At 46.5% G+C, this 27,458-nt stretch overlaps 1 protein-coding gene across 4 annotated transcripts in view; it reads left to right on the plus strand.

The window, feature by feature from the left end:
• coq8aa (coenzyme Q8A, genome duplicate a) overlaps window positions 1–27,458 on the plus strand; it is a 50,606-nt gene that overhangs the window by 15,101 nt on the left and 8,047 nt on the right. For all 4 annotated transcript variants that reach the window (XM_072248141.1, XM_072248128.1, XM_072248147.1 and 1 more), the window contains exons 5-9: window positions 5,589–5,663; window positions 19,893–20,015; window positions 25,455–25,540; window positions 25,902–26,042; window positions 26,520–26,601. In XM_072248141.1, coding sequence (XP_072104242.1) covers window positions 5,589–5,663; window positions 19,893–20,015; window positions 25,455–25,540; window positions 25,902–26,042; window positions 26,520–26,601 — 507 coding nt within the window. The remainder of the gene's footprint in view (window positions 1–5,588; window positions 5,664–19,892; window positions 20,016–25,454; window positions 25,541–25,901; window positions 26,043–26,519; window positions 26,602–27,458) is intronic.

Below are 27,458 nucleotides of genomic sequence, written 5' to 3' on the forward strand. Positions count from 1 at the left end.
CTATCTATGTACTGACTCAAAAAGCTCTTCTAGATGCACTTTAAAAATTCCATCCCTCTAATCTTTTAATACTAAGGTGATTTCAGTTAATATTGGGCAACTAGAAATTGTTTACTACTACAATCAGAACCTCTCTGATTTAGAATCGTGAAGCAATGCAGCACGGATATAGGCCCTTTGGCTCACCCAGTCCCTGCCGACTGCAGTGCCCACTCAATTTCCTACCTTTTGAGCCTTCGTCTTCTAAGCCCCACCCTCCACGTACATCTGCAACATCATGTCCCAACTCCTATACTGAATGCCCTGACTGATGAGCTTATTTGTCTCCATATCTGCTTCCATGTGAGAATGCTGTTCTTGGACTACAGTTCAGCATTCAACACCATAATTACCTCCATGCTCGACAAGAAGCTCAGAGACCTCAGCCTTCACCCTGCCTTGTGTAGCTGGATCCTGGACTTCCTGTCAGATCGCTGGCAAGTGGTGAGAGTGAGCTCCCTCACCTGTGTCCCTCTGACCCTCAACACGGGAGTCCCCCCAGGTCTGTGTCTTAAGCCCCCTCCTTTACTCTCTGTATATCCATGACTGTGTCGCCACCCACAGCTCCAATCTGCTAATTAAATTTGCTGACAACACTACACTGGCCTAATCTCAAATAATAATGAGGCAGTTTACAGAGAAGAAGTCATCACCCAGACACAGTGGTGTCAAGAAAACAACCTCTCCCTCAATGTCACAAAAACAAAGGAGCTGGTTGTGAACTGCAGGAGGAGTGGAGACAGGCTAACCCCTATTGATATCAATGGATCTGGGGTTGAGAGAGTGAATAACTTTAGGTTCCTCGGTATAAACATCACCGAGGATCTCATGTGGTCTGTACATACCAGCTCTGTGGTGAAAAAGGCACAGCAACGCCTCTTTTACCTCAGATGGTTGAAGAAGTTTGGTATGGGCCCCCAAATCCTAAGGATTTTCTACAGGGGCACACCCTGACTGGCTGCATCACTGCCTGGTATGGGAACTGTACTTCCCTCAATCGCAGAACTCTGCAAAGAATGGTGCAGACAGCTTAGTGCATCTGTAGATGTGAACTTCCCACTATTCAGGACATTTACAAAGATAGGTATGTAAAAAGGGCCAGAAGGATCATCAGAGACCCGAGTCACCCCAACCACAAACTGTTCCAGCTGCTATCATCTAGGAAACGGTACTGCAGCATAAAAGCCAGGACCAACAGGCTCCGGGACAGCTTCTTCCACCAGGCCATCAGACTGATTAATTCACACTGATACAATTGTATTTCTGTGTTATATTGTCTGTCCTGTGGTACGTACTATTTATTATAAATTACTATAAATTGCACATTTAGTCGGAGACATAACGTAAGGATTTTTACTGGTGTATATGAAGGATGTAAGTAATAAAGTCAATTCAATTCAGTTCACTGTTATGAGACGTAGAGCAAATATTATTAATTTTTTTTAGGTCTGTGCATGCATATAACCACATTTTAAAGAGCTTTCTAAGACATACACTCAGTAGTCACTTTATATGTAACAGGAATGGAACCCAGTGTGCTGTAGCCCATCTACTTCAAGGTTCGATGTGTTGTGTGTTCAGAGACGCTGTTCTGCACACCGCTGTTGTATCGCGTGGTATTTGAGTTACTGTCGCCCTCCCGTCGGCTTGAACCAGTCTGGCTATTCTCCCGACTCTCTCATTAACAGTGTTTTTGCCCACAGAACTGCTGCTAATTAGATGTTTTTTTTTTGTTTATCGCACCCTTCTCTCTAAACTCTAGAGACTATTGTGTGTGGAAATCCTAGGAGATTTGCAGTTCCTGAAATAGTCATACCACCTTGTCTGGCACCAACAACCATTCAATGGTCAGGATCTCTTGGATCACATTTCTTCCCCATTCTGATGTTTGGTCTGAACAAGAACTGAGCCTCTTGACCATGTCTGCATGCTGTTATGCATTGAGTTGCTGCCACATGATTGGTTGATTAGATATTTGCATTAATGAGCATGTACCTAATAAAGTGCCCACTGATGGTGTATTTCCTCAACACCACAATATTTCTTAACTCAAAATTGCAATGTCTCCTCATTTTACATCTCCAGCCATGCATGAAACTTGGTTCCTCGTCCTGGAAGGTTGAGTTATTAGTCCTGCCCTTTCAATTATGTTTCTGCGCGAATGGTAATATTATATTTCATCTGTAAGTAAAATTTTAAAAGAACTTGCAGATGCTAGAAACTTGAAATGGCCCTTTGACCTGGCTTTGCATGTTTGGAAGAACTGTTCATGTAATTGTTGACTGCTGTGACCCTGCTAATTTTTCAAGTTTTTAATCCCTTTAATAGTAGATTCATGAAGCTATACAGCGCAGAAACAAGCCAGCAGGCCCTTTCCAATTCCTCCATGCCAACCAAGATGACTAACAGAGCTAGTACTGTTTGCTTGTATTGGCCCATGTCCCTCTAAACCTTTTTCTGTTTACATCCCTGTCCAACTGTCTTCACTATCTTAGAAAGCCACCCACTGCCTTTTCAGGCAATGTATGCTGGATGGTAGCTGCTTACTGAACTGTAAGGGAGTAGTGGCTGTTGAGGTCTCTTAAGCAATTGTTTTCTTCTGGTGACTGTCTCATTGCCCTGAAAGCAGCTGCTGCTTCCAATTCCTTTTCAAACCACTCGTTGCTTAGAGCTTCTCTGTCAGGTCTCTTCTAGGCATTTGGCACTTGTTCTGAGAGAGGAATTGTCATATGGGGCAGGGCAACAGCCAAAGAGGCAAGAGATGTTGAAGTGAATGTGTCATAGCTACTGCTAACAGGGAGATTAGAGACACACTTGGGAAGGGCGTGAGTTATTTGACCAAGTAAGTTCAGGCCCAACATCTTCAAATCTGCTGAGAATCCAGCACCACCCACAGTGGGCACTATCATTGGGTGTACTGTGTACTATGTACCGTTTGAAATATGGGGTTATCATCAGTGGGGAATTAATAATATATCTGAGTGTCACTGACAATGCCGGTGTTTATTACCCTTCCCTAATTGCCCTTGAAGATGGGGTTGAAATGCTTTCGTGAACTGTTGTGATCCTTCTGGTGCAGTTGCTGTTGGGGAAGGAGTTTCTGGTTTTGGACCGGTGATGATGAAGGAACACCAAGTTGGTATGATGTGGGTCTTGGAGGGGAACCTGTGGGTGGTGGCGTTCCCCTGCACCCACTGCCCTGTCCTTGGTGGTAGATGGGGTGGGTTTGGGACCTGCTGTCGGAGCAGCCTGGATGAGTGACTGCTCTGCACTTTGCAGGTGGTTCACACTGCAGTCGCTTTGGCCAGGGGTGCAGGTTCTTAATCTGACCTTAGAAACCTTAACACTACTTCAGACTGGTCTCTCTCTCTGTCAATCTTCCACGAGTGTCATTAGGTTTAATTTGCACTTGTGTAATCATGTATAATTTATGTTAAGTTAACTGTATTTGTCCTCATTCTGTAATGTAATGTGTTGCTTCATGAAGCCAATTTTCCTGGCATTTATACCCTATGTAAGTATGCTCATGACAACAGTAAACTTGAACTTGAGGGAATGAATGAATGATTAGAGCAGTGGATGGGGTGTTGTTCATACAGTTGCTTTGCTCAGGATATCGTTGAAAGCTGTTGGACCTGCACATATCCAGGGAAATGGAGAGTATTCCATCCTGCTCCTGATTGAGCATTGTTGGTGGAAAGGTTTTGGAGAAGAGTTGCACACTGCAGAATACTTTTGTAGCCACAGTGTTCATGGCTGGCCAGTTGAAGCAGCAACGACCTTCACTAGACAGTTGATTGTGAGGGATTTAGTGATGAATGTCATTCTATATCTTTGGTATATTATTACTCTCTTGTGTTGGGGATGGTCTTTGCCTGGCACTTCTGTGGTACAAATGTTCCTTTCCTGAATCTCTCACTGATGATACTGCTTGCAGATGCTGATACTTCACTATCTGTGGATGGATCAGAGAGACCCATTGAACACCTTTCTCCAGTACATTTTAAGGAAAGGTTTATTTACAAAGTAAATAACACAGAAGCTGTGAAAAATCAGCTTAGTATGAACACAGGAGAAGCAGTGCTAATTTTTGTATGGCAAATTGGAATTAACGCCAGCTGGGGAACCACTGTAACAAACATGGGGGTGGGGTTGGTTGTGGTCAGGAGGCCATGGCGTGAGTTTGGATCTTTCATAGAGTAGCCTCTCTGAGTAAACCAGTAGGGGGGCCTGAAAGGTGCATAACCTTCTGTAAAAGGGGAGAATCAGGTTTCAGGCTGCTGTGAGGTCCGACGTTTCTCTGTTTCTCTACTTGTTAGGTTATCTTGGTCTGCTGGATTTCCATCTTAATCCAAGCTTTGGAATCTCCAGATGCGTTTGTTGAGTTTATCTCAGAGCAGTCTCTGAATGCTTTATTCCGCTTGCCTCGGATACGGAGGGGGTGCTGGTGGTGGGATGGGGGGAGGTGGGGACAACCAAATTTCCTAACTTGAAATGAAATGGTGAAAAAATGTGTAGATCATAAAGAAGGGTCTGTTAATAACAAATTCGCCATCGATTGTTTTTCTGTAGTCACTGATGGCCAGTTCCATCTCCGCTCTTCTAAAACATGTGTGACTCTTATAGAACAACCTTATCTTTGTTGTTCTGTCGGTGCTACACTCCCCCCCCCCCCCCCCCCCACAAGCTTCCAACATACTTGCCTACAAGAATGTGTCCAGATTATAGGAGTACACCTCATAACTGATGGGGACATGACTTGTTCCAAATTTGCTTTTCTGGCTTGTTTGATTCAAGGATGACCCTGTGGTAGAGCACAGAGGGAGCGCAGAACTGTCAGAGATCCACTCATTCATATGACTCACTAAAACCTATTAGCTTCATAAGTAAGATGTTATACGCTGAGACTGGTCCTGATGGGTTCCTCCCCCCCCCCCACCCCCCTGTCCTCTTTCTGTCTGTTTGTCGCTCTCTCTCATTCTGATCTAACTGGTTCCTCCTCCACACAACCATCCCCGTCTCCCAGCCCTTGATCACCCTGTTCTTACCTCTTTTCCAACTATTCCATCCGTCCATCGCCCACACACTCCTCCCACTGGGCCCCTCCTTACTGTTGCCATCTGCTGACCCCACCTCCCTTATTTGACTCCATGCTCTAATTGCTCTCCTATCCAATTTCAGAACCTCTGCTTTTTTGTTGCCTCCACCCATCACTTCCAGTTCTCTTATCATTTTCCACACCACTTCCCCGCTCCTCTTCATTCTGGCATCCCTCTACTCATTTAGATCATATGGAAGATTTTGACCTGAGTAATCGACTATTTTCCTCCTGATGCTGTCTGATCCACTGAGTTGCTTCAGGATTTTGTTTTGGTCCTGATGGTGCTGGCTATCCCTGCAATACCATGATGAGACTCGGGGGCGGGAAGGTGGGTTGTGGTTCAGAGGTCTGCTGGTGGATGTTCCCTGTAATGTCATCTCCAGGGCAGGGTGGGGTGATGGAGTTGGGCTATCTTGCTGGCTGCTCATTCTCACTTCTCTGTGAACAGGTTTGGCTGTTGGACTGGGGATTGGAGCCTTGGCGGAAGTTGCCAAGAAGAGCTGGAAGCCTGAAGAGCGAGAGGGTAAGCAGGGACAGAGACGGGAAGAAAGGAATTGTTACTATTCCGTACATTTGTTGGATATTCCCACAGCACCTTACAGACAGGGAACTGCTTCAGAAATGTTGTAATTTGTAGATCATACAACACGGAAACAGGCCCTTGGGTGCCCTGAGTCTCTGCTGACCATCAAACACCTATTTACCCTAATCCTATTATAACTTCATTACACGCTAGCACTCACCTACACACTCGGGCGAAATTACTCCACCAACCTGCATGCGTTTGGAAAATGGGAGTGGAAACCATGCACCTGGGGGAAGGTCACACTGGGAGAATGTCCAAACTCCACAGAGACACACGCACGGGGATGGGAGACGCGCACGCACGGGGACGGGCGAGAGCTACACACCGGGGGGGGGGGGGGCGGGGGGGACGGGGGGGAGAGAAGAGATGGAGACACCAATGGAGGCCAGGATTGAACCTGGGTTTCTGGAGCAGTGGCTCTACTAGCTGTACCCTAAGAAGTGCTGAGTTTGTACACAGCATGATCCCTCGTATGGTGAGATTTGTGGTGTTGAGTGTGGACTGACTACTTGGGGGGAAGGAGGAGGTTACACTTCTGTAGACCTGCAATAGGTTTATTCTATCTTGTTTGGAGTGAGGTTGGATTTGTGTGTTCAAACATCTGGAATGGATCGTCATCTCCAAGGAATGCGAGCTAGCCTCTTACAACCCACACTAGAGCTGCCCTTCCCTCAGGAGCCTGTGGACCTGCTTCACCTGCCCACTGTCTTACTGGGCAGCTTGACCTGGACCCAGTTGAGTGAGGGCTCAGGGAAAGAGACAACTTACACTGCTGAGGGAGCTGAGGCCTGAAGCCAGGGCTACCGGAGACCGAGTGAATGGACAGCCCAGAAACAGCACCTCACAAGGAGAGCTGTTACAAGAAGGAATGTCAAGCAGCAGGTAAAATTCAGCCTCTCAGAGGAGAAATCAAAAACTATTGCCATACTGAGTGAAGTTGGGGCAGTATTGTGAGATTCAATGTAATAGTTATAAAGTGCAATCAACCTATTTGTATCATCTTTCCATTTTGCATACAGTGTCTCCCTGGTAATGCGTCCATATTTGCATGGTCTCTCAAGGAGAATGTCAGTGCTTATGGGAGCCCTCAGCAGAGCGTTGGTATTAATAGGGTGTTCCCTGGAGTATGTTGGTGTTTAAACCAGTCTCTCAAGAGTGTATTAAGTTTTACTGTCGATGTGTGTTGGATGTTAAAGATATCAGGACACTCCCTAATTTAAAAAAAAAGAAATGACAAACATAGCTTCCACCAGTGTCTTCCTCTGCCACACCATAGCACCTGCCCTGTCAGAAACATGGGATCTATAAAATAGGGCAGGAATAGGCCATTCAGCCTTTGAGCCTACTCTTCTGTTCAACCCACTCATGGCTGGTTGGTTTCTTCAGTACCTTGTTCCTGTCTTCTCTCCATGATTCTTGACACCTTTAGCATTAACAATTGTATCTAACTAACCTTTGAAAATTTTCTATGTCTTGGTCTTCACTGCTTTCTGTGGTGGAAAATTCCACGGGTTTACCATGCTCTGGGTGAAGAAATTTCTCCTCGTCTCTGTCCTAAATGATCCACTCAGTTCCCTTAAAGCTGTGATCCCTGGTTCTAGACTGTCCTGCAGTTTGGAACACCTTCCCATGTCAGGTGTATCTAGTCCCATTTTTCTGTACTCCAATGAGTACAGACCTACTTAACTTGATTCCTCTCTTGCTATTAATGGGAATCAGTCCAGTAAACCCTCACCACACTTCTTCTGTAGCCAGACCATTCTCCTCAGGTAAGAGCAAAACCGCATGCAAAGCCCCCAACCAGGATCCTACACCATTCTGGTTAATTGCTTGTAGAGTGTAGGAGCTCAGGAATGTGCCCTATTGCCAATGGCATCTATACTGAGCTTGGTACCAAGTTAAACTGAATCCATTCTGCCTGCATGTGTACCATGCCCCCATACCCTGCATATTCATGTTCTATCTAAAAGCCTCTTGAGCACCATTACTTCTGCTTCCACCACTACCCTTGTCAGCCCGTACCCTTGTCAGTCCCTACCACTGTACATGTGTATGGGGGAAGTAAAAGTCTTGCCATGTACATCCTCTGAACTTAAGACCTCTCACCTCAAAGCTATGCCCTCTAGTATTCAACATTTTTACCCTGAGAAAATGATCCCGATTTCTATCCTGTCTGCGTCTCTCATAATTTTGTAAACATCTATCATGTCTCCCCTCAGACCTTGACACTCTAGAGAAAATAACCCAACTCTGATTGTTGTTAATACTCTCTCATCCTGGTAATCTTCTGTGCCTTCTCCAAACCCACCACTTCCTTTCTGCAATGGGACAGCCAGTTAAATCTTCCTTTTAATGTGGTCTAATGCACCATTAGATAGATCCTTGCATTGCACTATGTCCCTCTCTGCGGTTTCTACACCCCTCCCCCCAATCACTTTGCCTCCTGACTGGTGACTCCTCAGGTTTTCCCTCGCCACAAAGGTATTTTGCCATGCCAGAGTTGTGATATGATACCTGGATGGGTACAGCTGAATTGATTTACAGTTCTATTTCTTCATGTCATGCCCGACCCTCTCGCACACAGGTGGGCGTGTTGCGCTTGGCCAGCTGGAGTTGATGAGTGCGCGCAGGTTAAGTCTTGCTGCCCTCTGACTGAACCGATCCCTGCTTCTCCCGCAAACAATTAGTGTACACTGTGATATCTGAAAAGACACAGGACTGGATAACGCTTGAAGGTCACGTAGTCTGACTCAGTGCACTGCACACAATGGAATGGTTTCCTTTAAGTAAACTAAAAGTAAAAGTGGCAGGCCGGCAAATCCAGGGCAAGCATCAAAAAGGGCCACTTTTCAACATAATTGTATAAGGGCTAAGAGAGTTGTAAAAGTGAGTCTGAAGGCTTTGTGCGTCAATGCAAGGAGCATTTGTAACAAGGTGGATGAATTAAAAGTGCAGATAGTTATTAATGAATATGATATAGTTGGGATCACAGAGACATGGCTCCAGGGTAACCAAGGATGGGAGCTCAACGTTCAGGGATACTCAGTATTCAGGAGGGATAGACATGAAAGAAAAGGAGGTAGGGTAACATCGCTGGTTAGAGAGGAGATTAACGCAATAGAAAGGAAGGACATTAGCCGGGAGGATGTGGAATCGATATGGGTAGAGCTGCATAACACTAAGGGGCAGAAAATGCTGGTGGGAGTTGTGTACAGGCCACCTAACAGTAGTAGTGAGGTTGGGGATGGTATTAAACAGGAAATTAGAAATGCATGCAATAAAGGAACAGCAGTTATAATGGGTGACTTCAATCTTGATTGGGTGAACCAAATTGGTAAGGGTGCTGAGGAAGATGATTTCTTGGAATGTATGCGGGATGGTTTTCTGAACCAACGTGTTGAGGAACCAACTAGAGAGCAGGCCATTCTAAACTGGGTATTGAGCAATGAGGAAGGGTTAGTTAGCAATCTTGTCGTGAGAGGCCCCTTGGGTAAGAGTGACCATAATATGGTGGAATTCTTCATTAAGATGGAGGGTGACATAGTTAATTCAGAAACAAAGGTTCTGAACTTAAAGAAGGGTAACTTTGAAGGTATGAGACGTGAATTAGCTAAGATAGACTGGCAATTGATACTTAAAGGGTTGGTGCTGGATATGCAATGGCAAGCATTTAAAGATCGCATGGATGAACTACAACAATCGTTCATCCCAGTTTGGCAAAAGAATAAACCAGGGAAGGTAGTGCACCTGTGGCTGATAAGGGAAATTAGGGATAGTATCAAGTCCAAAGAAGAAACATACAAATTAGCCAGAAAAAGTGGCACACCTGAAGACTGGGAGAAATTCAGAGTCCAGCAGAGGAGGACAAAGGGCTTAATTAGGAAAGGGAAAAAAGATTGAGAGAAAGCTGGCAGGGAACATAAAAACTGACTGTAAAAGCTTTTATAGATATGTGAAGAGAAAAAGATTGGTTAAGACAAATGGAGGTCCCTTACAGTCAGAAACAGGTGAATTGATCATGGGGAACAAGGACATGGCAGACCAATTGAATAACTACTTTGGTTCTGTCTTCACTAAGGAGGACCTAAATAATCTTCCGGAAATAGTAGGGGACGGAGGGTCTAGTGAGATGGAGAAACTGAGGGAAATGCATGTTAGTAGGGAAGTGGTGTTAGGTAAATTGAAGGGATTAAAGGCAGATAAATCCCCAGGGCCAGATGGTCTGCCAGAGTGCTTAAGGAAGTAGCCCAAGAAATAGTGGATGCATTAGTGATAATTTTTCAACACTCTTTAGATTCTGGGCTAGTTCCTGAGGATTGGAGGGTGGCTAATGTAACCCCGCTTTTTAAAAAGGGAGTGAGAGAGAAACCAGGAAATTATAGACCGGTTAGCCTAACATCGGTGGTGGGGGAAATGCTAGAGTCAGTTATCAAAGATGTGATAACAGCACATTTGGAAAGCGGTGAAATCATCGGACAAAGTCAGCATGGATTTGTGAAAGGAAAATCATGTCTGACAAATCTCATAGAATTTTTAGAGGATGTAACTAGTAGAGTGGATAGGGGAGAACCAGTGGATGTGGTATATTTGGATTTTCAAAAGGCTTTTGACAAGGTCCCACACAGGAGATTAGTGTGCAAACTTAAAGCACACGGTATTGGGGGTAAGGTATTGATGTGGATAGAGAATTGGTTGGCAGACAGGAAGCAAAGAGTGGGAATAAACGGGACCTTTTCAGAATGGCAGGCAGTAACTAGTGGGGTACCGCAAGGCTCAGTGCTGGGACCCCAGTTGTTTACAATATATATTAATGACTTAGACGAGGGAATTAAATGCAGCATCTCCAAGTTTGCGGATGACACGAAGCTGGGTGGCGGTGTTAGCTGTGAGGAGAATGCTAAGAGGATGCAGGGTGACTTGGATAGGTTAGGTGAGTGGGCAAATTCATGGCAGATGCAATTTAATGTGGATAAATGTGAAGTTATCCACTTTGGTGGCAAGAACAGGAAAACAGATTGTTATCTGAATGGTGGCCGATTAGGAAAAGGGGAGGTGCAATGAGACCTGGGTGTCATTGTACACCAGTCATTGAAAGTGGGCATGCAGGTACAGCAGGCGGTGAAAAAGGCGAATGGTATGCTGGCATTCATAGCAAGAGGATTCGAGTACAGGAGCAGGGAGGTTCTACTGCAGTTATACAAGGCCTTGGTGAGACCACACATGGAGTACTGTGTGCAGTTTTGGTCCCCTAATCTGAGGAAAGACATTCTTGCCATAGAGGGAGTACAAAGAAGGTTCACCAGATTGATTCCTGAGATGGCAGGACTTTCATATGAAGAAAGACTGGATTGACTAGGCTTATACTCGCTGGAGTTTAGAAGATTGAGGGGGGATCTTATTGAAACGTATAAAATTCTAAGGGGATTGGACAGGCTAGATGCAGGAAGATTGTTCCCGATGTTGGGGAAGTCCAGAGCGAGGGCTCACAATTTAAGGATAAAGAGGAAGCCTTTTAGGACAGAGATGAGGAAAAACTTCACACACAGAGAGTGGTGAATCTGTGGAATTCTCTGCCACAGGAAACAGTTGAGGCCAGTTCATTGGCTATATTTAAGAGGGAGTTAGATACGGCCCTTGTGGCTAAAGGGATTAGGGGGGTATGGAGAGAAAGCAGGTACAGGGTTCTAAGTTGGATGATCGGCCATGATCATACTGAATGGCGGTGCAGGCTTGAAGGACCGAATGGCCTACTCCTGCACCTGTTTTCTATGTTTCTATGGTCCCTGTGGGGTCCTCTGGGTTTCTTGCATTAGTTCTGAAGGAGTGCTCTTACCCAGGGTCAGGAGTGTATGTCTGTGGGCTATGTGACTGTTTTATGTATAGAATGGAAGCGAGCCTACCTTGAAAAAATGTGTCTATATTCTTTAAATTTTGATGGGTGGAAGGAGTGGTTGATCACCTTAGCTTGTAGGAACTTGCAGGCCAGTGTAACTTGAGTGCAGTACAGGAAAAGTTCATTTGGACTTAATGCTACTAGTTTTAAACAGCAGTATCTGACTTTTGAAGGTGACTTGGAAGTTAGGTAATGACAGGTAGTTTGTTTGTGAGCAGGGATCAGGTGGTGACTGCCTTGGAAGTCAATTCTAGGTTAGCATAGGCCCTCCCCCACCCCCACCAAGCTTCCCTGTTATTGTTCGTCCACTAGGTGATCAGAGTTACAGAAAATTCGAGGTTAGCACACCATGCCCCCCCACCCCAGCTTCCCTGTCATTGTTCGATAGACAGCTACCTTCATCCTCCAGATGACCAGAGTTATAGGAAAGCAGTGGCATACTTCCAGTGAATTGTCAAACCATGGGAGAGTGATTCTGTGTCAACATTTTGAAAAGGAGGGGGCAGCATTCCTAAGATCTTGTACAGTGCTTTTATCTCAGTAAGCAGTTCCTGGAGACAAAAAGATGATGTTTTAGTGACTGGTAGTCATTATAAGCCCACTGATTCTCACTGCCAACCCAGCTGCACCTTGTTCAGTTCTTGTGAAGGGTCCTTGGCCCTCTGTAGATGCTGCTCGACCCAGTGAGGGTTTTCTGTTACTAATTTTAGATTTCCATCAACTACTAGATTTAGCTGCACTTTCCAGAGGGCAGAATGTCTCCTCGTTGTGTTACCATTAGTGGACTCTTGTAGTGTTCACATTTCCCTCAGATTTTTCAGCATTATATTGCTCAAAGTTAGAATGTGGATTATAAAGTGCACTGAGATGTCCCAGAAGTTTTGGAAAAAAGGCACCATAGAAACCACAACCACTACCCTCCTCCTCTCCCCCCCCCCCCACCACAGACCGGGAAGGGTGAGTGATTGTCTGCCTTGGGGAGGATGTGTGACATACATTCATCTGGCATGTGCTCTGTACAAACGTGTCATTTATCAGTACTGATGTCTTGTCATTTTCCTTCCACCTGCAATAATGTTTTCTCCCCTGTTACCTCTCCCCCATTCACCTTCATCTCCGTCCTTGCCTGTGTCTCTACCCACTCCTGTAAGTGCTGTGAATATCAGCTCTGGAAGATAAAGTCACTCTGTTTCTGATCACTGAGCTGCATGTGACCTTCAGTAACCTTGCAGCTTTGGCAGGCATTCCCCTTTTGGACAGCACTTGTAGTTTGATTGCTGTTTGTGCTTCAATTTGGCTTGTTATTGTCTCCAGCTTTTTGGCACTGTCTGTTCTTTTATTTTCTTTACTCCCTCAATTTCTTGTGGTGTTGCATGATCTGTCTGTGACTGGGTGTTCTCATTTCTTTCCACATCCCAAAAACATGGGTTTGTTAGGATAATTTGCTGCTGTACATTGCCCCTAGTACATAGAGCAGTTGCAGAAACTGGGGGAGTTGATAAGAATGTGGAGTGAATTTAAAAAATGAGATTAATTTAAATAAATTATTGTGGGAATGGACTTGATGGGCTGAAGGGCCTGTCTGTGCTATAAGAAAAGAGGTGTCTATAGGAGCAACACACACAAAATGCTGGTGAATGCAGCAGGCCAGGCAGCATCTATAGGAAGAGGCACAGTCGACATTTCGGGCCGAGACCCTTTGTCAGGACTAACTGAAGGAAGAGTGAGTAAGAGACTTGAAAGTGGGAAGGGGAGGGGGAGATCTGAAATGATAGGAGAAGACAGGAGGGGGTGGGGATGGAGCTAAGAGCTGGAAAGTTGATTGGCAAAAGGGATACGAGGCTGGAGAAAGGAGAGGATCGTGGGATGGGAGGACTAGGGAGAAAGAAAGGTGGATGGGAGCCCGGAGGAAGATAGAGAGCAGGCAAGGAGTTATTGTGAGAGGTATAGAGAGAGAAGAGAAAAAAGGGGTGGGGGATAAAAATAAATAACGGATGGGGTACGAGGGGGAGGTGGGGCATTAATGGAAGTTAGAGAAGTCAATGTTCATGCCATCAGGTTGGAGGCTACCCAGACGGAATATAAGGTGTTGTTCCCCCAACCTGAGTGTGGCTTCATCTTTACAGTAGAGGAGGCCGTGGGTAGACATGTCAGAATGGGATGTGGAATTAAAATGTGTGGCCACTGGGAGATCCTGCTTTCTCTGGTGGACAGGGCGTAGGTGTTCAGTGAACTGGTCTCCCAGTCTGCGTCGGGTCTCGCCAATATATGGAAGGCCACATCGGGAGCACCGGACGCAGTATATCACCCCAGTCGACTCACAGGTGAAGTGTTGCCTCACCTGGAAGGACTGTTTGGGCCCCTGAATGGTGGTGAGGGAGGAAGTGTAAGGGCATGTGTAGCACTTGTTCCGCTTACAAGGGTAAGTGCCGGGAGGGAGATCGGTAGGAAGGGATTGGGGGGGGGCAACGAATGGACAAGGGAGTCACGTAGGGAGCGATCCCTGCGGAAAGCAGGATGGGGGGAGGGAAAGATGTGCTTAGTGGTGGGATCCCGTTGGAGGTGACGGAAGTTCCGGAGAATTATATGTTGGACACGGAGGCTGGTGGGGTGGTAAGTGAGGACAAGGGGATCCCTATCCTTGTGAGCAGAACAAGTGCTACACCTGCCCTTACACTTTCTTCCTCAGCACCATTCCGGGCCCCAGACAGTCCTTCCAGGTGAGGCGACACTTCACCTGTGAGTTGGCTGGTGTGATAGATATACTGCATCCGGTGCTCCCGGTATGGCCTTCTATATATATTGGTGAGACCCAATGCAGACTGGGAGACCATTTCGCTGAACACCTACACTCTGTCCGCCAGAGAAAGCAGGATCTCCCAGTGGCCACACATTTTAATTCCACATCCCATTCCCATTCTGATATGTCTATCCACAGCCTCCACTACTGTCAAGATGAAGCCACACTCAGGTTGGAGGAGCAACACCTTGTATTCCGTTAATGCCCCTCCTCCCCTTCTTACCCCATCCCTTATTTATTTTTATTTCCCCCCACTTTTTTCTCTTCTCTCTCTCTCTACCTCTCACAATCACTCTTTGCCTGCTCTCCATCATCCTCTGGGCTCCCCTCCCCCTTTCTCCCTTGGCCTCCTGTCCCATGATCCTCTCATATCCCTTTTGCCAATCACCTGTCCAGCTCTTGGCTCCATCCCTCCCCCTCCTGTCTTCTCCTATCATTTTGCATCTCCCCCTCTTCCCCCCCCCCCACTTTTAAATCTCTTACTATCTCTTCTTTCAGTTAGTCCTGACGAAGGGTCTTGGCCCAAAACGTCGACTGTACTTCTTCCTATAGATGCTTCCTGGCCTGCTGCGTTCACCAGCATCTTGTGTGTGTTGCTTGAATTTCCAGCATCTGCAGATTTTCTCATGTTTGTGTTCTATAGGAGCAATGTGCAGTTTAATCTTTCAAATATAAAAACTTTAGTTGTCTGCTTTTATTTCTGGTTAATTTTTCATCATATTTTATTGATCTTTGGCCCTTGTATTGTGGGCTCACTAATTTGCTTGTTCACTTATAACCATATAACCATATAACAATTACAGCACAGAAACAGGCCATCTCGGCCCTTCTAGTCCATGCCGAACTCTTACTCTCACCTAGTCCCACCAACCTATATAACCATATAGCTAGCTTTTCCCATCATGCCTGTTGCTTTCGAATGATAAATGCCAGCCTGGATCCTATTCTTCCCTGCTTCAAACAAATTTCAACTACATTATGATTGTTATTGTCTTGGGGCACTTTCATGATGAGATCATTAACCTTGTCTTATTGGACTGGGTCAGTGCAGCCTACAGTCTCATTAGCTCCAGATCACCTATGAACACCTCACCTGGGCTTGCTGTTTTTCCTTCATTCTAGATATGGATCGAAATCACTTCTGATTATTGACATACCTTTTCATTTGTTTCATTCTTAAGGGGCATAGTCCGTCTGATAGAAAAACATTGTGTTTGTGAGGGCAGTATGTACAACAGATTCTGGTTAATTGGGTTATTGGTTAATCAGGGCAGCCACTTATTTGTAACAACTCTTAAAGAACAAAAATTATTCAAAAATAGCTGGGATTCCCTTCATTTATTTGGGACACTGTGCTGCATAATTAGGACAGGAGACTGTTGCCAAACAGTTTCTAACTGGCTCGTGTGCAGTTGTGTGGTTGTTAGACACTACACTGTGCTTAGAGCAAATATTTTTTTTTAAATAGTGTTATTTGTGTGCCAAAAAGCAGTGATTTTTGTCTCCGATAGCTGGCGAGAAATAAACAGTAAGGCAATTCAGAACTCTGTTGCTCACTGCAGTTTCAAGCATTCAGACTTGGAGATGCCAGAAATGGCCAGGAGTGAAAATAAAACCATTTCACTACTTCAAGTTAAGAACTACAAAGAATGTGAAGGTAGCGACAATCATCTTGAATGTTACAATGAAAATGAATATTTGGAGGATGTAATAATCAAAAACCTTGTATGAAGGCTGTCCACTATCTGCATTGATTTTGTTCATATACAATCAATCAAAAGAACACGGCAGTGTACACTGGATGAATCCCTCCGTAACTATTAGGATCTAATATACAGTTTTATAGTACTGTACTGGTAGTGTTGTAATTTGTTCTATATTTCATTTTAATACATAATTTGTTACACAGTTTAACAGTACGACATTTTTTTATGCCTTTTTAACTATTTCCTCAACTTCAGTTAATTGGGGCAGCTGCTTCAATGGGCCAAAATGTACTGGTCCCACTGTGCCCCAATTAACAGGAATCCACTATATTTGATTTTTTTAAAAAATCTGCATGAATTTCTGAATGGTGACAAGACATTGACATAGCACGCTGTGGAAGAACGTGGTTTCAGGTTGGAGTGGGTGGGAGTGAGGAGGAGGGTGGAGGGTTGGGGTAGGAGGTCTTGTAACTAGTGGCATCTCACTGTTGGGGAAGGGGAAGTGAGGACAATGATGTGTTGGAGAGGGAGGACAGTGTATTGTTGGAGTGGGAGGTAGTGTCTCTACGTTAGAAGAGAGCGAATTGCCAGAAATTTCTTGCCCTTGAGAGAAAGGAGGAGGATGGGGGTTGGAGTGTTGCTAAGTGTCTCGACCTTGGAAGGGGAAGTGTGCTTGATGTACCTCCAAGGTCATGTTGTAATCCTTTCAGGCAAGTTGCCAGCAGATTGCCTTCTGCGCACAGTTGTCTAAGCTCTTTGGTTACCCAGAGTGAGAGCTTCCGTCATGTTGTTATTTGCAGGGAGCCATCATTCCTTCATGTCCCATTTAGAATTCCCAGCACTACTTGTTCAGAAGGCTTGCAGGGTCAGATTCTTCAAATGTTGTAATAACTGGAGTCAGTAAATATTTTAATCACTGGAGTCAGACCGACAGTGCTACTGAGTGTGTCCTCCAGTCCTGATGAAGGCTCTCCACCTGAGATGTCGATTGTTCATTCCCCTCCCCATATTTTGCTTGACTTGCTGAGTTTCTCCAAGATTTAGTGTGTGTTCCAGATTTCATCACTTGCAGAATCTTGTGTCTGTGGTATCCTCCGTGGACTGGGCAGTGATCTGTCACTGGTGCACGTGGACTCGGCAGTATTGTGTCACTGGTGAACAGGTTGTTTGTGAGGGTGCAGGGTAGCTCTCCTTTGTCCCTACGTCCTGTCACGTTAGCACATCTGGGGGTTTTGTTAGTGTTTCAGTCTTGTTTTTATTGGCCCTCTATGTATCTTTACACTGAGAAGCTTGCAGGCTATGAGTCAGATAGTAAGGGGTTTGTCATTACGGTAATGATGACTGGTTACCAGAGCATATTAGTGAATTAGCTGTGTTTTTTTTAAAACCACAACAGTTACCATTACTTGGATGAGCTAACTACCTGTTTGGTTTTTTTTGTTAATGAACTGTATTGAAATTCCTAGCTACTTCTGTGGAATTATTGTAGTTTTTATGGTTTGGAGTTTTTTTTGCTGCTTGTGTTTCCATGAGGACTCTGGTGGGTAGGTGAGGGTTGGATGGAATGGTTTCCTGCAGTTTTGACTGAACCTACTGACGTTTCTCATTGTACCTGTACCTTGTACCTTGTCCTGCTGTTTGTGCACATTGCAATGAACCTGCCCTCCCCACCTGTGCCAGCTCCCACACCAACTTGATCAGTGTTTCGCTGGGACACTGAGGGAGCAAAGTTAAATCTCCAGCACCTGCTTCATTCCAAAGGAGCCAGAGTGTGTTGTCGTCTGTGTTTGTGTATTTATATCTGCTTGAGTAGTGCAAAATCTAACACTGTGATCCTCTTATCATGACCTCCGTCCTGTTTGCTGTCTGTTTTCAGCTGTCAGTAAAATAGTTAATTCTAGCTGGTGTGACTCTAAAATACAGTGTCTGGTGCTTTTGTATGACCTGCACTCGTGAATCTCACGTCCAACCCAGACCACCTTTTTATACCTAGTGGTGTTGTTCGGAAACCCACATCCTTACCCACCCAGACTCGGAGCAGCAGTGTATTCTTTATTGGGGGGGTTCCACTTTCCTGACGATTAACAATTCTTATCAAGCACTGGTCATCTGCCATCGAGCTTCACCTTCCCTCTTGTTTACCGGATTCCATCCAGTTTACTGGCAGTTCCATTCCCAGTCTGTGTCTGTTTCCTACCCACATCCATACTCTTAAAGCCACCTGTACCCTTGGATCCTTGCAGTTGGGTCCTGACTAGCCCATCTTCTAATAACAAGGACTTCCTTAAAGAATAGCCAGCCTTGTCTCCCTGCTGCTTCCCAGGCATTGCTCTGGATGTTTGTGTTTGCACCCTGTCAGTTTTGCAGGGGAGCTCTGATTACTTCTCTCTTTAAGATGAGTCTGTACTGACTTTGATGTTGATGGTTCCTCTTCGCCCAGTTAACTCCTGTTTATTTGATTAAAATTCTTTTTTATCTTTCATTAAATCTCCTTGGATCCTCTCCACCAAAATAGTCCCAGAGCCTAAGAGCTAGTACCTTTGTCCTGGGATAGATGTGTTCAGTGTTAGAGAGAATAGCTTTAAGATGGGGGGTGGGGGAGGAGTTTAAAGGGGATAAGGGGATATGTGGGGCAAGTTGTTTTTTTTTATATACACAGCTGGGTGTCTGAAACACAATGCCAAAGATAGTGATGGGAGCAGATATAATAATGGTGATTGAAGCTTTTAGACAGACGTGTGCATGTGGATCATGTGTAGGTAGAATGGATTTGTCATCATGCTCTGCACAGAAATCGTGGGCCGAAGGACCTGTTCCAGTACTGTTCTATTTCACACCTTCCATATATAGCTCATATTAGCGCTGGTGAGAGCAGATTCGATGGCTAACTGTTTATTCTTTGTGTTAATTCCAATTCTAATTTGATCATGCAGAGAAGGAAAATGTGCTTGTGCAATTAAAGTGTATTTGTTGTCATGAAATCCTGATCTTAAGGATGTCGGGTTAATGTAGAAAAGGGGCAGTAATATAAAGAGTCAGTTACTTACTGGCAGCAGGCATGATGGGCTGAATGGCCTTCTATTTTTAACTCCCTGTTTGCTAAAATAGCAAATTAATGATTTCATTATGGAGTCAAGTTAAAGCTGACCAACAACCAAGACTGTGCTCTCAGAACAGATGGAAGGATTTACATGGATCCTGGGTGGAAATTATACATTGTAAAGGAGGGGAATGGGGGGGGGGGTGGTAGACTTCTGGTGATGGGAGGGCAGTGAAATTGTTGCAATACACTTAAGAACGATGTGGACAGGATGACAAGGGTTTAGAGAAATATGATTCAAGTGTTGGGAAATGGGATTGTCTTGAAGGGCCATTTTTCGTGATGTCTGACTGCAGGAAGCGAATGATTCAGGAGGAAGGAGGAGAGAGGAGGCAGAAAGGAGGGAGGTAGATATCCATCTTTACAAGCCGGCGGAACAGGAGATCAGTCTGACCCTTCATCCTAACTGTTACAATGAGAGGGCAGTGGGCATCCACAGTATCGAATCCTGCACTATGACGCGTATTCTGCACTGGGTCTAGTTCTGGTGTTTGAGTGTGTAGCTGCCTTCTCTTGGACAATCTGCTGGAAGAACTCTGTGCACAATTCTCTGAAGTCCTGCAGCGGATCAGCAAATGTATTGCTCCAGATTCTAGTATCTGCTATCTCTTGTCTCCATTCTCTTGGGTCTGCTTGGTTTGATAACAAGTGCCTTTTGTGCCCACAGGCGGTAAAGCTATGATGGATGGAAGCCCCTTCCTCTCGGAGGCAAATGCTGAAAGGATTGTGAACACTCTCTGCAAGGTGCGGGGTGCTGCTCTCAAACTGGGTCAGATGCTCAGCATTCAAGGTAGGAGGCCTCCAGCTCAACGTTCTCCCTTCAGCCAACCCACTCTTCTCTCTAGTGTGTGTTAGACTGCAGGACCTGCTTCACACTAGATGTAAGGAGCCAGCACTGTCAGTAAACCCATTGTGTCAGCTCACCCCAGCCAGCACTGAGGGATCACGTGGGTGAGATATTAAACTCAGTCCCAGATTCTTGGTGAAGACCAGGAAATCTTCCCCACTAAGGATGAATATGTTGTTTACATCACTTTGTTGTTAGTGGGATCTTGCTGTGTTCCCTACTGTAATGGTACATCACGGGATGTGAAACTGCCTGGGATCTGCACCTGTTTTGTACAGCTGGAAGCTGCCTTTAATTGTACCACTAGGTGCTGTTTCCAGCAACTTTGGTCTTGCCAAAGGACGTCTGGTCTGTGTGATGTGTCCAGGATTAGCACTGCAATACTGAGGCCCTGGGAGAGATCCAGTTGAACTGGGGTTGCTGATGATTTTATAAGAAACTCAAGACTGTCTGGATGAGGACAGCCAGTTCCGTGAGCCTGTTTATAAAACCATACAATGCATAAACAGGCCATTTGACCCATCTTGTCCATGCTAACAGTAATGGCTATTGGCAGTAATCCCATTTGCCTGCATGAGCCCTCTTTGCCTCTTATGTCTAAGTACCTGTCCAAATGCCTTTTAAACAGAAGTGCATCTGGCTCCAGTACCGCCTGTGGCAGCCTGTCCTGCGTACCCACCCACTCCACGTGGGGAAAACCTGTGTCCTCTAGCTTGATGCTCCCCGCCGAAAGATTTTATCTACCTATAAGATGTAAGAGCAGAATTAGGCCATTTAGCTCATCACATCCGCCATTTCATCATGGCTGATCCAATTTTCGCTCTCGGCATCAATCTCCTGCCTTCTCCCCATATCCCTTCATGCCCTGACCAATCAAGAATCTGTCAACCTCTGCCTTAAATATACATAAAGACTTTGCCTCCTCAGCTGCCTGTGACAAAGAATTCCACAATTAACTATCTCTGGCTGAAGAAATTCCAGCTTATCTCCGTTCTGAAAGGGCGTCCCTCTATTCTGAGGCTGTGTCCTCTGGTCTTGAACTCTCCCACCATAGGAAACTTCTTCTCCACATCCACTCTATTGAGGCCTTTCACCATTCAATAGATTTCAATGAGGTCACCTCACATTATTCTGAATTCCAGTGAATACAGGCCCAGAGCCATCAAATGCTTTTCATATGACAAACCATTCAATCCTGGAATCATTTTCATGAACCTTCTTTGAATCCTCTCCAGTTTTAGCACATCCTTTCTAAGATAAGGGGCCCAAAATTCTCAGTACTCCAAGTGAGGCTTCACCAATGCCTTATGAAGTCTCAACACTACATCCTTGCTTTTTCATTTTAGTCCTCTTGAAATGAATGCTAACATTGCATTTGCTTTCCTCACCACAGACTCAACCTGCAAATTAACCTTTAGGGAGTCCTGCACAAGGACTCCAAAGTCTCTTTGTGCCTCAGTTTTTTGTATTTTCTCTCCATTTAGAAAATAGTCAACCCTTTTATTTCTTCTACCAAAGTGCATGACCATACACTATGTCCCTCTTAATTTTATAAACCTTTATAAAGTCAGCCCTTTGGCTCTGATTCAGTGAGAATAAACCCACCCTGTCCAGTCCTCTATCCTGGAAAGTATCCTGGTGAATCTCATTTGCACTCTCTCTATTTTCAGCACACCTTCCTGTACTGCCCCCTGCTGTTGCACTGTTGCAGCTGTCATGCCCTGGAAACTGCTGCTGATCCAGTAATTGTATCCATGGATCTGTAGGAGGTGCCCCAATCCAGTTTATCAGAGACTTGACAGGAGGCAGTGCTTTAAACAGTTGTTGTCGATCCAGGAAGCAACAAGCAGAATGATCACATTAGCTGGTTAAACTTGGGTGAGACCATGGACGGTCTGAGAAGGTGAACTTGAGAAATGTGTGCGATGTGTGAGAGAGTACACAGATTTTCAAGTAGCTCTAGCTGGCACAGTCTGATGTTCCCCTTCCAAAACTGCCCTGTTTATTTGCACTTGTCAAAGGACCTGTTACCCGACTGGTTCCAGTGAGATCATTACACTTCTCTGCTCTTCAGATCCACAAGGACTTTCTCGGTATGCCTGGATTGTGCTCAGTTAAAGTGAGCTAAGACTGTAGATCTAAATGCCCTGTGGAGAGATTACACAGCAGGAAGCCACTATAAGGAGAGAGCTGCAGAGGGAACCTTTGTGAAGGATTCTTGCCCCTCCCCAGTAAGTTAGAGGAAACATTTGGAAAACAGGATTTCCGATTGGAGGTGTTGCTCAGCAGGGAACCAGTTCAACAAGTGAAATAATATTTGTATAAGGTGTGGTAGTAATAAACCGCATCTGTAAACCAGGAGGCACACATAGCATAGAAGCTAATGCCAAGAGTTAATGTTTTGGTGGAGGAATTATATTCAGCGTCACAGGGACCACGTGTGGTGGAGGAGCATAGTAACACAAATCCTTCAAGATTTCAGGCCAGGGTTACTGACAAATGCTCGTGGGATCCTCTAGCTGAGAAAACAAAGTGGAGAATAGTGAACGTTGTAAGGTGTGGAGTGCTGATCTCAAACAGTTTTCAGGAGCAGAAACTTGTGGCAACCTGGTGACTTACTATACCTCTCCATGTGCATTTTAAACATGTGATTATACCACATCTCCTGCAGCTCAGTCTGTGTACCTACTATCTTGCTCCTTTGATCTCCTTTAAGTTTTTCCCATCTTACCCTAAAACTGTGCTCTCTAGTTTTCGATTTCCCTGCCTGACCGATGGTCCAATCTTCCTTTGGAAGTGAATCTCTCCATTCCAGGCATCTCCTGTGCAACAGTTTGATGGAGAAACAGCAGTTCGAGCAGCATCTTTAGGTGTTGGGAAGAGGTGGAGGTGAAAAGGGATTGCCGATATTTCGGGTCAACCTGCACCAGGGTCAACAATTTCTTTTTCCCACAGATGCTGCTTGACCTGAGTTTCTCCAGCCCCTGAATCTCGTGTGCACTTTCTAAGGCTGCTACATCCTTCCTGTGGTGTGGTGACCAGAACTGTAGAACCTTCCGAGTGACGACTGACTAGTGTTTTGTACAGCTGCAATATGACAACCCAACTCTATTCAATACCTTGGCCCACACTTGCTCCTGAGGTCCCTGCCATTTAATGTATATGCTGTTTCAAATAAAAGGAAAGACGGGATAGACTGGGATTTTTTTTTTCCCCTCCGAAACAAAAGAGACTAAGGTTTAAGGGACAGATAAGATGAAGAATCACCACCTTTTCCTCGGGGTGATGGAATCCAAAACTAGAGCACATAGATTTAAAATGAGAAGGGAAAGAATTAAGAGGACCTGCGTGACCACTTTTTCATACTGAGGGTGGTGGGCAGCTGGAGTGGGTTGCCAGAGGAAGTGTACATTTGTATTGTTTAGAAAACACTTGGACAGGTGCATGGATACAAAAGGTTTAGAGGGATGCAGGCTAAACGCAGGTAAAGGGGCTGCTCAGCTGGGCAGCTTGTCGCCATGCATGAGTTGGGTCAAAGGGTGGGTTTTCAGGTTGTGTAGCTCAATGACCCTAAAGGGCATTATTACCTTATCCTTGTCTGGATTAACAACTCCTCCCAACTGGCCCATGAAGCCTTTCACAGACTTCGTCATCTACTGCTTCAGCAGCCTGACTAACTCGTCTACCTATGTTCTCATCCAAGTAATTTGTGAACATTGATCCCAGCACCAATCCCTGCCGTACGGTGGATCTTGAGTGTTCAGGGAAGGGGATGCACTAGTGAAATGGGAGCAGGGAGCCTTGGACCCAGAGTGGCAGGAGGGAAAGACCAGCACTTTAATGACCCTGTAGTTACTTCCTCATTTCGGCTCTGACCTGAACCTGGTTTCCCAAACTGCCGTGTCTCAACTGGCAATCTCTAGTCAGTCCAGTAACCAACCAGACACTATTTTCCCAGGGCCTCGCCAGCAATGAGTGATCAGTTGTCTTGCTGCTGGTTACTGGCCTTGAGGTCCTAGGTCCCACACCCCTCCCAGGGCCTCAGTTCTGAAGTGCTTTATTTCACATGTACATCGAAACATGCATTGAAATTTCTTATTTGTGTCGAATCAAATCAGTGTTGATTGTGCTGAGCAGGCCACAAGTGTTGGCCCACTCCCAACATAGCACGTCCAGATCCCACTAACCCGAAACCGGAAACGGGGTGTGGGAGGAAAGTGGAGCTGCCGGAGGAAATCTACATGGTCATGGGGATAATGTACAAGGTCCTTACAGACAGCAATGGGAATTGAACTCTGATTAATGACAGCTGGGGCAATGTGCTAACCATGCAGCCCACCAATAAGGAATTATTAACAATTACAAGTTAACAGAATGCTGGTATTACGGGGTAATTTTTGACTGGCTTTGGGTCTGGTGCATTGCACTCTGTGGGGGAGAGGAGGGAGGAAAAAGTCGACAGCCTTGAATCCTTTCAGGGCTTCTTGGCTGGCTGGAGAGATGAAGGCTGACCTAATTTTTGAACTCTAGTTCCCCCTGACTTGCCAAGGCCAAACGCTCTTCAGCTGTGAACTCTGAGCTTGGGTGAAGAGGTCCCAACACTCCCTCATCCATCCCTCCCTCTGCCCTCTCCCCACAATTTCTACCTTCCCCTTTCCTCCCATCTACTCACCCCATCCCTGTCCCAACCTCCACTGTCATCACCCCTCCCTCTTTCCTCATACTCCCTCACCCTTCCTACTCCTGTGTGTGTGCCGTCCCTCCTATCTGTCATTGGGTTCATCCACAGCTTCCCCACATCTTTCACCACTGCCCTTCCTTCCCATGTCCTCTTTCTGCTCCCCTCAGCCTCAGCCTCCTCTCCAAAGATCCTGCACCCTCCTGTCACTGCACTCCCTCATTCACCACTCACTCACACTTCACATTTTTCCCCCCTCCCCCCTCCCCCCTCCCCCCTCCCCCCTCCCCCCTCCCCCCCCCTCCCCCCCCCCTCCCCCCTCCCCCCTCCCCCCCCCCCCCCCTGTTAAGCCCTTCCTCATTATAACTGGAGCTGGAACCTTACTGAAGTCCACTTGGGGGTTGCTGTGGCCCTTTCCTGGGAGTAGCGATCAGCACGAACCCAGTATCCATTGTCGGTGTCCCTTGTACCTCCTGCAGGTCGCAAGCCTGTGTCCTGTTGTTTGGCTCTGGCTGAGGGTTTGGGAAAGGGAGTTGTTCTGCAGTGTTTGCAGCCATACCTGTAGATGCACAGCAAGATCCCATTGTCAGTAAGATGATGATGACAGGTTACCTGGGTGGTTAATGGAGGGGTAGACACTGGCAGGAGAGTGTCAGGCCCTGTCCTGGTCTGATGACGTGACTGTTTGCCTCTTTCTCCCACAGACGACAGCTTCATCAACCCCCAGTTGCAGAAGATCTTCGAGCGCGTGCGGCAAAGTGCAGACTTCATGCCCAGCAAGCAGATGATGGTGAGGCTGTCAAACCTGCAACCCCACCTACTGACCTGCGCATCCCATCGGGTGACCTGCACTCCTCCCATCCCCCGTCCCCCCAGTACTTAATCCCGGTTGTTACTCCTTTTCCTATTGTGACCCCACCTCTGGCTGGCAGCACCACCCCATAGGGGCATCCCTCCACACCCTGCCCATGTGGGTGATTACTCACCCTCCCCAGCTAGCCTCTTGGGCCTGTGCTTTCCCTTGTTGTGGTCCTGTCCTATCAGCCCAGGGGCCATGAGGCCGAGTGCTTTGCCTCTCATCCGTGAGCCCGGCTCCTGCTGCCGTCTCTGTCGAAGCTCATGCCCTGCTCTCTGGGACCTTCTCCCCACAGAAGGTGCTGCTGAGTGACCTGGGCCCAGACTGGAGGGAGCGACTGCAGAGTTTCGAGGACCGGCCCTTTGCTGCGGCCTCCATTGGGCAGGTTCACCTCGCCACACTCACCAACGGGTGCCAGGTGGCCATGAAAATCCAGGTAGGCCAACCGTGCACGCCTGCCGCAGTGAGGACGGCGGGGGGGGGGCGGTCGTCGGGGGAGGGCGAGAGTGGGGGCTTCACCCTGCTTGGGGGTCACCAAGCGGAAAACGGCAGCCTGGGAGTGGGGTAGTCACACCTCGCAAAGAGTCCCATGAACAAGGGGCTATGACTCCCACCTCGTGGGGTTGGTAGATGTGGTGGGTGCCGGTCTGGATGTGGGTCTGAGTAATGTCTGTCTCATTGTGGATGTTGAGTCCACTGTGTGTGTTGCGGGTAGGGATGTTTCCATGTGCTCTCCCTGGAGCTGTTGTTTCTGAGCAATGAGTTCATGTTGTTCAGACTGGGGGTGGGGAAGGTAGGGCTCTGTGTTGTCAGGGCGGTGGCCCATCATGCAGGAGTTGGGGGTGCTGTTTGTTTGGTGTGGTATGGGTTGGGGTTGGTGTGTTGCCAATGGCCTCCCTCTCTCTCTCGGCAGTACCCTGGAGTAGCCCAGAGCATATCCAGTGACGTGGACAACCTGATCTCCGTCCTCAACATGAGCAACGCCCTGCCTGAGGGTGAGTGCTGGCTCCGCTCAGCAGTCTGTTTGCCCCTCGCTCACCCTCCCAGGCCAGGGGCTGGTGTTGTGCGGAACATGCCCAGCCTTACTGGGGGTGGGGGAGGGTCCGCAGCTGGGTGGAAATGTGGGGTGAGCAGGTCCATAATGGAGGTCACTCACTGAAGGCACAGCCACTGCAGTGGAGGGTTGAGCCCATGCTGATGAGTTGGAGGTTAACACAATGAGTGAGCCCTTGGAAATGAGCAGTGTGGCGGGGTGGGGTTTGGAGGTTGGCGAGGACCCAGGGTGGGTGGGGTGGGGTTTGTGTGTCATCGAGGTGGTAACAATATAATGTTTACAGTGAAAGTGCAGCTCAAGCGGAGTGAGGTTCAAGCCCCATGAGAAGGTAGACTGAGAGATCAAGACTTCCTTTTTGGTTGATGAGAGGTCCATTCGATTCGATTAACAGTTGGGTGGGAGCTATTCATGAGTCTGGTGGTGGATGCTTTCAGTTTTTGTATTTTCTGCCCAATGGGAGAAGGAAGAGGGATTGTACAGGGTGGGTAAAGTCTTTGATTATGCTGCTTGCTTTACTGAGGCAGTGAAACATCAGCCCATGAAACAGAGGCTGCTTTCCGTGATGTACTGAGCCACGTCTCTGCGGTATCTTGCGGTTACAGGCAGAGCACTTGCCATACCAAGCTGATACATCCAGATAGGATGCTTTCTGTGTTTTATCAATTAAAAATTGGTCACTGTCAAAGGGGATTTGTCAAATTTCTTTAAACTTCTTTGGAAGTAGAGGGGCTTGTGAACTTTCTTGGCCATTGGTGTCAGAGTTGGAGGGGACAGGATAGGAGCTAATGTGACAGGTCT

Source organism: Mobula birostris, chromosome 2, assembly GCF_030028105.1.
Source record: "Mobula birostris isolate sMobBir1 chromosome 2, sMobBir1.hap1, whole genome shotgun sequence".
In the NCBI taxonomy this organism is placed as follows: Eukaryota; Metazoa; Chordata; class Chondrichthyes; order Myliobatiformes; family Myliobatidae; genus Mobula; species Mobula birostris.